Below are 12,343 nucleotides of genomic sequence, written 5' to 3'. Positions count from 1 at the left end.
ACCTCCAGTTAAGACTTTGGTCCAGTGTGATTATTAAAGCGCAAAATGCTGCAATTTAATTATAAAAATTACATGCTTTACAGTAAATGTGCGGTCTCTTCCATCATCTACTACAACAAGCACAGTTATGATAAAATGTTTTGTGTTTTGATCTTTGTGTTTTCAGCATATAAGTGGCTTCACACATTCTGCACAGTGTGTGCAGAAGCGTACAGCACTTGCAGGCTGTAATTAAATCAGTTGTTCAATAAATCACACTAGAACATAGCACTTTTAATTTGATTAATTGTCAATTTCAGTGTGTATAGGAGTATATGAGCATAGGCATTTGAAAGCAGTCATGTATCGCTCAGATAGCGCACTGGGCCGGAATTGAGTCAGCACTCGATACTACCGGCAGTGCAGAAACACCGGTATCGTTACATCTTTCTTATACTTTTTATTCGACTTGGTACTAAAGTACTGGCACTTTTGACATTACAACAATAGGCCAATACACTGCTATAAACAGCAATATTTACACATATTTGTACTAAATTATTTTCTGAATGATGACGCAAATAAATCACTGAATCAAGTGTCTTGAACCAATTCTTCAAAATAGTTCGAAATAACGGATTCATGGAATTAGCTATTGAGGTGTACAGTAATTCAGACACGTTATTAAATGATCTGTCTTCATATGAGCCGAATCTATTGTATAGACTACTTGCACAATCTTTAGGAAACTTATTGGCCAAATTAATAGTGCATAGAAATCATCACAACATTCACAATATTGTTAACAATATAACATTAAATATCAAATATTTTTATATAACACCTCAATTACTCATACAAAAGCTAGTAATGCCTCTGAAAAACAATTATGCTTACTGCATAAATTATAGAGCGAAATTAGTAATGCCTCTGAAAAACAATTATGCTTATTGCATAAATTATAGAGCGAAATTGTAAATGCTGTAAAATGTTGCGATTCACAGGGTTTTATTGCTGATAAAGTAAAGAGTGAATTAATGAGCAAATATACTACATCGTGTGTTTGGGCGCAAAGTGTCAAAGAAGACTTTAATACAACATGGGCAAACACCCTAAATTTGTAATTAACCTGATATGAGAGAGACCATATTGACATACCTGGTGAGGAACCTGATGCTAGTAGGTTGAGGGTTTTTATTGGCTGGCAAGAAAGCAAAGCCTTTCCTACATAAAGAGCCTGAGTTTGCAGTATGGCATTGACTCGACAATCTAGCTGATCACCCAAATTACTGTTGTAGCCCCATAAGAGAGAGAGGAACTTAAACAGGGTCATCGGATCACTGAGATGCACCTGGAATATGATACAGAGAAATTAGATATATTTTAACAGCTTTTATTGTAATGCTCAGTATTGGTTGTAATCAGATTACAAAGTAGTTAGTTACTGTAATCAAATTACTTTTAAACTCAAAAGTAGTGTAACATTACATTTAAAATCCTTGAAATCAAGTTTCAATTAAGGCAATTACATTACTTGAGTTTTTCAGATTTCTAAAATAATATAATGTACATTTAAATTTGACATTGTAATTTACACGTACACTTGCATTTCTGTGACAGCTGAAGGGTGTGTAAAAGTAAATGAGGAAATGGAGATATTGGAATTTGAGCAGAAAAACTAAAACTTACTAGAAAAGTACTAGAAAGAACTTTAAATTAATTAGTAATGTGATCAATCATTTGTAGTGTATAAATTGAGTAACTTACTCAACATTGGTGATGCTGTTATACTTTCATGAAATATTGACAAAAATCAATCAACAATCAAGCATGCCAGTCAAAGTTGTTTGAAAAACACAGATTATATCTGCTCTAACAGCCTTACACGATGACCAATGTTAAAATGTCCATAACACAGTGCTTGTAACAAAACTGAATAACAAAACAACATTTCCATTAAGTGGTTTTTAGATGGGGAACAGCATGTCCTCCATCAAGCTGTTAAAAACAATTATCTGAAGATAATACAGCACCTGTAACAGAGGCCGGATGAGACTTCTGAAGCAGGGGGCCAAGGGCCCGTGACTGGCCCCTGATATAACCACATCAAACAGACGACACAGAAGATGCAGGTAACAGCAGGTGTTCGTGTCTATCTTCTCTGGGTTCCACCATAACTCTAAAACACACAATCTTGTTATAACAGGCATCATTTCATTTTGTAAATCAGTACTGTGCAGTTTATCAATAAAGTACTTTTTTCCACTTTCCAATTAACTAACTGGGAACAATTGCTTGACACTCATGTGCACGCATGAAAATACCCACATTTTCAAAGTTGGTTGTTTTTACACATGTCTGAATTGTTGATGAACTTAAGAGCATATTTGACACATTAGTTGTGGAAAATGTAGATGGGCATTCTAGTTTTCAATATACCTAATAACAAAAACGGCAAAAAAAAAGTATGTGAAATGTATTAGTCAGGTCATAGTTTACATCTGGTAAGCAATGCTGTACCTTTAAATGTTGAATCTGGGCATTTGAGTACATTGATGAAAAGCCTCAGCAGTGAGAGCAGCAGCAGACTGTGTTCCCTTTCAGCACTCAGACCAGAGCTCATCTTCTGCAGGAACTCACCCAAACCCACAAACACCGGTACACATACCTCTACAGCCTCATTAAAAACCTATCATTACAAAACAGACAATTAACATTAGAACTAAAAACCATCAGTGTGAATAGTTAAAAAAAGTACAATAAAAAATACATATGTGTTTCCCACTACACAGTGGTTCCCAACCTTTTTTCTGCCACGGCACACTTTTTACGACAAAAAAAATTCTATGGCACACCACTATCCCACGTAGGCTAACCATCGTCAATATTTTTCCTTTTCAAGAACTTGTACATGTTTTCTGTCCGTCTTAGTAGCATGTTTACTTGTAATGTTTGAAATATGGTTATGCAAAAAAAACAACAAAAAAACAAGTCACATACAGTGCTTGCATTAAGACTTTCTCATAGTCTGTCATTTTGACAGACTGGGTCATAAAAATTCCGTCACAATCTATTATTACCCATCATTTTAATTTTCATATTGTAATGATAATAAGATATTTTATAGCTTTTATTTTCATTCACATTTTCATTTTTAATCATGAACTTACAGGATGAGCATATGGCAGATTATGCATTTATTTATTTATGAAGAGAACAGATGAACAACAGACACCAGACAAAACAGATTAATGTTTTTTCCCCTGCAGTGACAGCCGAGGACACTAAAACACGGTATATGAACAACGCAATATTACAAAAAACAAATACGATTAAAATATGAACAAAACACGTCCGCTTCAACTTGAAGTGGGTGCTCGCCTGTGCGTAATCAAATGAACCAAGGGAGACTGAGCTGAGGCAATTGTTGTTATAGTTTGCGTCTTTGCCTCGAAAAGACAACTTCTCGTGGCAGTTTAAATTTGGTTCTGGAGCCTAAACCCAGCGTCAAACGGCACAGCGCCATCCACATGACAAGAGTTGAAGAAAGCGTCACAAAGGTGTGCACAACAAACATGTATTCAGTGTATTTGGAAGAGAGAAAAAAAGCTTGCAGTTGATTTGACAGCAGAAAGTAATTGAAGGACTCATTCTAAGCATTTTCTTGGTGAATTCAAATTAGTTCAATAACTGGGGTCTCTGATATTCGTAAACGATAAGGTAATATTTATTTAAAAGAAATTATGAGACATTCAATGTCTCTTCACAAATTTGGACAGTTTTTTTATATTTCTTGTTACTTAAAAACGTGTGTGAGAAAAACACTTTGGTGTTAAGTGGCGTCACTTCATAGACTTCAATGTATTCTGCAGCGCTGATGCAAGTCATGTAAAAGACCCTTAAATGCGTATAAATATCAGTCACATTTACACATGAATCATTGCTCTTCACAAATCACAAAAGTAACCGATTGTTGTTTAAAAATTGAGAATTTCTCCAAAAGGTGAGGAGTTTGGATCCCTGAAATTATATTTAAATTTTTTTCATGCATTTATTTATTTTGTGGAATTTGATAAGTTTCCACAGCACACCTGACAATCTTTCATGGCACGCTAGTGTGCCGCAGCGCAGTGGTTGGGAACCACAGAGAGAGACAAACACAGAAAGAGAGAGAGACTGCTGTGGAAAATGTTTTGTCCCCATTCTGATTGCTTCTGTTTTTGTGTATTAAATTGTTTTATCTCTGCAAACGAGATAAAACATAAAACAAAGGCAACCTGAGTAAACAAAATACAGTTTTCAAATATATATATTTTTTATTGAAGCAAGTTATCCAACACCTGTATCGCCCATGTGAAAAATGAACTGCCCCTTAAATTTAATAGCTGGTTGTGCCACCTTTAGCAGCAACAACAGCAACCAAATGCTTCCAATAACTGGAGATCAGTCTTACACAATACTGTTGTGGAATGTTGGCCCACTTTTCATTGCAGAACTGCTTTAGTTCAGCCACATTGGGGGGTTTGAGCATGAACTGCCCATTTAAGATCCTGCCAAAGCATTTCAATTGGGTTCAAGTCAGGATTTTGACTAGGCCACTCCAAAACTTAAATGTATCTTCTTTTGAGCCATTCAGAGGTGGACTTACTCCTATGCTTTGGATCATTGTCTTGCTGCATAATCCAGTTGCACTTGAGCTTCAAGCCATGGACTGATGACCAGAATTTCATCAGAGAGCAGAATTCCTGTTTCCCTCGATTATTGCAAGTCACCCTGGCCCTGAAGCAGAAAAGCTTCCCCAAACATCACACTAACACCACCATGCTTGACCGTAGGTATGATGTTTTTTTGTGGAATTCTGTGTTTGATTTACACCAGATGTAACGGGACCCCTGTACAAACGGTTACATTTTTGACTCATCAGTCTACAGAACATTCTCAGTGGTTTTCGTCTCGCCACTCTTCTATGGATGCCATTTTTGGCCAATGACTTTCTGATAGTGCAGTCATGAAAGGTGACCTTTATTGAAGAGAGAGATCTTATATCTTTTTGATGACTTCCTGGATGAGTCGTTGCTGTTCTCTTGAAAGAATATTTGGAAGGTTGGCCACTTCTGAGAAGGTTCACTACTGTATCAAGTTTTCTCCATTTGGAGATAATGGCTCTCACTTTGGTTCTTTGGAGTCCTACAGCCTTTAAAATAGCTTTGAGACCCTTCCCAGACTGATGTATTTCAATCACATTTTTCCTCATCATTTCTGGAATTTATTTCGACCTTGGGATAGTGTGCTACGGGGTGAGAACTTTTAGCCAACTTCATGCTTAAGAAAAAGTTCTATTTAGGTGTTGATTTGATTGAACAGTTCTAGCATTAATCAGGCCTGGGTGTGTCTAGTCCAGCTGAACCCCAAAATGAATGCAGTTTCATAGATTTGGGGATTTAGTAATTAAGGGCAAATCCTTTTTAAAGACAGGCCCAGTTGGTATTGGATACATTTTTGCTTAAATAAACAACATCAACATTTAAAAACTGTATTTTGTATTTCATACTAAAAACAATTTAATATGAAAAATACACAAAAACAGAATACATTTAGGGTGGGGGCAAAAGGTTTTCCAGAGCACTGTATACATATATACCGTAATTTCCGGACTATAAGCCGCAACTTTTTTCCCACGCTTTGAACCTCGCGGCTTAAACAACGATGCGGCTAATATATGGATTTTTCCCGCTTTCAAATTTTATTAAAAAAAAAAAAAAAAACATTCTGTGACGTGCTCAGTTTTTTGGCGGCATGAAGCTTTCATTAGACCAATGAAATTGCCGAACGGGTTAAGGTCAAACAACTTTTTTGTTTACGGTTTAGATTAAATCGAGCGCGCTCAAACTTCCCATCATTCTGATTACGGTAGTCATTTTGTCACCCTCAAGACACGGAGAAATGCATATGATGCAGCTTTCAAGTTGAAGGCGATTGATCTGGCTGTTGGAAAAGGAAATAGAGCTGCTGCACGGGAGACGTTGGAAACAGCAGGGTGATGAATTGACTCAGTGCAAAAAGACAACTAAAGCTGAGGCTATTCAACTCCGACACCGAAGGAGATGACTTCATTGGTTTCATGTGCACAAGAGGATGAAGATAGTGACCAATGAATTTCTTGCTAGGCTACTGTTTACTGCTAATTTATTTTTTTGTTACAAGCCGTGTGTGGCAGCGGGGGCGTGGTCAAGCGCCCGTCCGGGAGAGAAAAGCGGTAAGGGCGCTTACACCTAAGCTAATGTCTAACACCTGTGTCTAATTTCAGTAAGCGTGGGAAGAGCGGCATAAAAAGGCAGAAGAGAGAGTGTGAGTGAGTGAGTGAGTGACAGACAGACACACGTCAGTCTAGTGTTAGAATAGAATACCAAGAATTGAGAAACTTTATAAAATTGATTGTAAACATTGCTGTGGCCATTAAAAGCCTTACCTGGAACGTCAAATGCCCTGTTTCACGTGTCCTTCTTGGGAAAACTGTCACACTGTTTTCAGCACTTGATGTAAGCGCCCTTACCGCTTTTCTCTCCCGGACGGGCGCTTGACTACGCCCCCGCTGCCACACCGTGTTTCGTTAAAGCTTATTTATTTTTGTTACAAGCCGTGTTTCGTTAAAGCCTATTTATTTTTGTTACAAGCCGTGTTTCGTTAAAGCCTGTGTAAAGTTAATTTGTTTCAATGTACCGGTAGGCACCTGCGGCTTATAGACAGGTGCGGCTTATTTATGTTCAAAATAATAATTTTTTAAAAATTCAGTGGGTGCGGCTTATACTCAGGTGCGCTCAATAGTCCGGAAATTACGGTACACACACACATATATATATATATATTAGGGCTGTTAATCGATTACAATTTTTAATCAAATTAATTACATGGTGTCTCAATTAATTAAATCGCATTTACAAATATTTGATGAGAAAGCCCCACATATAAATATAATTCAGTATATAATGATGAAATAATTATAGTTATCTTTAAAATATTGAAATAAAAAAAATATATATATATATATATATATATATATATATATATATATATATATATATATATATATATATATATATATATATAAATAGGGAGCAAATTGGGGTTCAGTGTGGGCGGGATTCAAACCACCAATCCTGCGATTAGTGGCCGACCCGCTCTACCAACTCTACCAACTCAGCCACAGCCGCCTAGGTCTGGGTGGCATGACGATATATATCTTGGTGACAATATAAAGTGTTGATCGATAGAGATTTTGCTATATCTTGAATATCTCAACATGTAAATATCTTTGTTTGTCAGGCGTGAGCGTATGTATCAGTGGGCAGGTTTTCAAGTGAGATTTAGAAAAGTGAAGAAACATGAAAACATCTCTACTAAAAACAAAGAGAAGTCTTTTCATCTAACAAATTAAGGAAAAAAAGAGGAGCTTTTTAATACAGGTGTGACATCTGTGGTGTTGGTTCACAAATCCAACATGGCTCAGAAAAATGTAATCTAAAAAATCGTCAAGTGACTATAATCACTCGTGGTAATAAGAGCAATCGGTTTTACCACCTCAAAATGTAGCATGCAAAATATTATGACAGTAAAAGAAAATATTTTTTTACAAATTTGCAAGGTGTTTTTCTTTTCCTTTGACTATATTTGTCAAGCTCCAAATAAAGAGAAAATTATATAAGAGGAATTAGTTTCCATTTATCAAGTATTTCATTCACTGACCATTACAATATTTAAAAAATAACTGATGATGGACCGTTGAATATCTTGACAATACATTTTTATTGTATTTATGTATCTTTTGGTTTTAATTGGTGAGTTTATAATCACTCTCATCAAAAATTGCTATATCATGATATATATCGTTATCGTGATATAAAATTACTAATTTTGTGATAAGATTTTGGTCTTATCACCCACCACTACACTAGACATAAAGTGAAAATTATTTTGTCATTGGTAAAAGCCAGAATTCCTGTTTGACTGCAACCACAATAATAGTGAGAATAGGCCAATAGTGATGATTTGATAAAGCAGCATTATTGCTCTGACCTGTTCAGGTTGTATAATGTACAGCTGTAGCAGAGAAGGCTCCAGCAGTTTAAAAACACTCTGAGCTGTGTGCAGGTGTTGACTCTCTGTCATTGACTGCAGACTCTGAAGCAATGCATTACTGAACACAACAAACACTGCTCTCTCCCGCACACCGCTGCTCTGACGACTAAACATATCACACACATTCTTCACCTGCAACACACATGAACAACATGTACACTTTAAAATGAGACACTGATGCGTCTGTAGTAAGAAATCTGAATTAACTGGAACAGCTTTGTGAAGCTGCAATCTCAAGCCTGAGCAGGAAGTTTGATGCTTACAGTGTTGCGTTTTGTTGCATGATCCATGTTGTCTATATTCTTGACGAGAGTGGTTGTGAGCATTTGATTGGTCACACCCAGCACATCTGACGGAGAGGTTTTGGCCAGAACATCTTTCAGCACTTTGAATAAAGAAAACACATGTAAAGTCAACATCAAATCAAAATATAACCCATTATTATCTTAATACACATTCCTAGTCTTTTTGTGCACAATTCAACAGTTTTTTTTCCAAAATAAAAGTTTATAATCTTACATCAAAAAATAATAACTTTCTCTGCTGCTGAAACAACTTTTCTGGTGATGTAATCAGGCCATATGGGCAGGGACAATTTATATGAATCAATAATATCATAGCCTAATTTTCATAATCTAATCAGATCTCAATTAATAAAATAAAGTCCAGACTTCTGGTTTCACATTTGCCATGTGAGATAGTTAAGTCAGGAGCTCTGCAAACCAATTTTAAAAAAATTTTATTAAATTATTATAGATGTTTTTTGCTTCGATAGGGGTTTATATTATGTATACGAAAGCCTAGTGATGGCCGAACCAGCTGTTGCTAGTGGCTCATCACTGGAATCAGTCTGACAAACTTTCTGCAGATGACGACACAATTCATGGTGAAGTTTCTTCAATACAACCAGCTCTGATTATTATTACATCAAATCAAATCAAATCAAATCACTTTATTGTCACACTACCATGTACACAAGTGCAACAGTAGGTGAAATTCTTGTGTGCAGTTCCGAGCAACATAGCAGTCATGACAGTGACGAGACATATACCAATTACAATAAACAACATACTTACACAAAACAATTTACATATCAAATGTACACATACTTACACAAAACAATTTACAAATCAGATGTACACATACTTACACAACACAATAATTATATACAATGCAGAATATAGAACAGAATATACAATACAATACAATAAGTGGGAGTATATGAAATATATATGTGTATATATATATATATAGCAGTTGTATTGAGGAGAATATGTTGACAGTCCAGTGTGAGATTATAGATTAATAAAGTGCAGTGCTAATTATGATCCTGATAGATCAAGAGTTCAACAGTCTGATTGCTTGGGGAAAAAGCTATCATGTAGTCGGCTGGTGCGGGTCCTGATGCTGCGATACCGCCTGCCTGATGGTAGCAGTGAGAACAGCCCATGACTTGGGTGACTGGAGTCTCTGATGATCCTCCGAGCTTTTTTCACACACCGCCTGGTGTATATGTCCTGGAGGGAGGGAAGCTCACCTCCGATGATGTTCCTGGCAGTTCGCACCACCCTTTGCAGGGCTTTGCAGTTGTGCGCGGTGCTATTGCCGTACCAGGCGGTGATGCAGCCAGTCAGGATGCTCTCTACAGTGCTGGTGTAGAACCGTGTGAGGATGTGGTGGTTCATTCCAAACCATACATTTTACTGATGTTATGTTAGAGGGTATATATTAGGAAGGGGATGCATTTTTTGCCTTTTGATTACCTGGCCTACTCCCACTCAAAGCCGTCTGTATCAAATATGATACACAACATTTGACGGCTTCTATTTCACTCTCTGTTCAAGCTGATGAGCCAAAAAATGTATGATATGAAAGTTTCACATGTTTGTGGCACCATCTAATGGTTATTTGTGGAAAATTTTTTAAATGTTTTTATCTATTTAAAATGGCAGCAGACTTGCGTGAAGTGACTTATGTTGGGATAAATGACAGCTTTTATTTTTTTCATAAAGTAAAAGTGACTACGTAACTAATATTTTAAAATGAGTATTTGCTGAATATATGCAACATTTATTTGGTAAATTGTTTTGTTTATTATTGTATTGAAAACCCATCTTTGAAATCCATATATCAAATACGATACAGAAGGCTTTTGAGGTGTATCTCTCAATCACCATTACATTTCATTCATGTCCACCACAAAAAAATTAAAAAATTAAAAAATCACAAGCTTTCAAAACTCTGACATATACATAAGATAAATTTGAAGTGTGAACTAATATTTCTGTGTGTTTTCTTATATGCAGCCTGCGCTGTCATTATAAAGAGCTTATTATTTTACATTACAAGCTATTATATCATCTTAACACAAGTTCTCAGGACCGAGCGAAAAAGTTTGATAATTTCCCTTTTTTAAATGTCAATATACTATTTGGTGCATAAGATACATATGATAAAAATTGTTTAACGTAAAAGTTAGTTTATTTTATTGTTTATTATATTCATAATGTATTTGATGTTCTGAACTGAACTGTGATAAATTTCAGTCCATATTTACATACAACGGAGGGAAAGTTGTCATGGCCAAACTCTCAAACATTTGGTATCTCGAAAAGCCCAGGGAGTTCTCTGATAATGCCTCAAGATTTACCACCGTAGCATGTATTGGCCAAGAAAAACTTAAATATCAAATGTCTTACACTAGAATTGCTGGGCCTCAGGATAATGACCTTTAAATCCTTTAAATCCTAATTAAATATGATACATAAAAACATGTGCTACAATACATTTTATAGTTTGTCTAATGGTACTAAAAGCAGTTTAATGTCAAAAACTTCGAATTTTCTAACAATTATTTTATATGTCAAGCTTTACAAGGTTAATTCTAGGTGAGGATTTTAATATGTGATGGGCAAACAGCTTGATATATTCTCAAAAATAAGCTATTGAACTTTCAGTGTGTGCTTCAATTATCCATTCTTTCCTGCAAATATTTGCAATGCACCTTTTAAATAGTTTTGTACATCAAACATACATAAATATCTTCAGGATTGACCATGTACAAGTGGTTGTAGCGCTTCAATTGCCAAAGAAGCCACCAAAACATCAAAAGGCGTCTTGTTCCAAGTCTTTTAACTGACAGATATTGTTAAACTTATTTCCTCTGATACATAATATTTTCTAAAATTTAATGTCCACCAGTAATCTTATTCTGCCATTTGGGAAAGTTTGAAATGCAACCTGTGTGGCTTAATCTCCATCTCTTCTGTAAAAATAGAGGAATAAAACAGCCTGCTCTTTAGCAGCTATTGATGACAAGTATGCATGCCTCAGATCCTTTCCCTCAACTTTATGAAGAGCATCAAATATTTCAAACAGACAGAATATGATTTATGTCTACTGATGAGGCTAAGAACACGCTTTTGCAAACTCAACAAACGGTCGGAGTACATTGATAAGACGGTAAATTATAAGACCCTCAAATTCTCTATTGTATAAAAAACATTTGGAATGCCCAATTCCAAATGTGCTCTAAGTCCTAGTGGTGGCGTAGTGACTCGCCTCAATCTGGGTGGATGAATCTCAGTTGCCTCTGCATTCGAGACTGTCAACCCATGCATCTTATCATGTGGCTTGTTGAGTGTGTTACCGCGGAGACCTAGCGCGTATGGAGGCTTCAGGTTATTCTCTGTGACATTCATGCACAACTCACTACGCACCCCAACTGGTTGCTTAGGAAGCCTGACTGGAGTCACTCAGCACGCCCTGGATTTGAACTTGCGACTCCAGGTGTGGTAGTTAGCATCTTTACTTGCTGAGCTACCCAGGCCCCAAGCCCATCAAATTCATCTGATACGCCAACAAAGATTACCTTCAAGAACCACTAGTGTTAATTAGATATAAATTCTCAATTTAAACAATTCTATACAAATTTGTAAACTTCTGAATTCTCACAGGATATATCCACAATGAATATCTTTCTAGATAAAATATTTTTTCCCCACTATTGACCCTATTTTCAGTGATCTCTTAGATGAGGGTACACAAATTGAGGAAATAGCAGAAGTGATTTGCATCCATGAAAACCGGTGAGGCCACTGGACCTGACTGGTTTCCCTCTGAATGTTTTTTCAAACTGACTTATTTTTGTTTTCTTGTTTTTAGAACGTCTCCAAAATTCTCAATTGAGCGTGCACATGCACTGAGCGAGAGAGCAGGGATATACATA

The 12,343-nt window shown here is 36.2% G+C and overlaps 1 protein-coding gene across 1 annotated transcript in view; it reads right to left on the bottom strand.

Annotated features, from left to right (window-relative positions):
- Positions 1-12,343, bottom strand: part of heatr1 (HEAT repeat containing 1) — a 151,485-nt gene that overhangs the window by 113,908 nt on the left and 25,234 nt on the right. The window contains exons 16-20 of the mRNA XM_052103324.1: positions 8,379-8,500; positions 8,053-8,247; positions 2,500-2,668; positions 2,013-2,158; positions 1,138-1,330 (exon numbers count right to left, since the gene is read on the bottom strand). Coding sequence (XP_051959284.1) covers positions 1,138-1,330; positions 2,013-2,158; positions 2,500-2,668; positions 8,053-8,247; positions 8,379-8,500 — 825 coding nt within the window. The remainder of the gene's footprint in view (positions 1-1,137; positions 1,331-2,012; positions 2,159-2,499; positions 2,669-8,052; positions 8,248-8,378; positions 8,501-12,343) is intronic.

This window comes from Xyrauchen texanus, chromosome 33 (assembly GCF_025860055.1).
Source record: "Xyrauchen texanus isolate HMW12.3.18 chromosome 33, RBS_HiC_50CHRs, whole genome shotgun sequence".
Taxonomy (NCBI): Eukaryota; Metazoa; Chordata; class Actinopteri; order Cypriniformes; family Catostomidae; genus Xyrauchen; species Xyrauchen texanus.
This window is presented reverse-complemented; position numbering and strand designations above follow the sequence as displayed.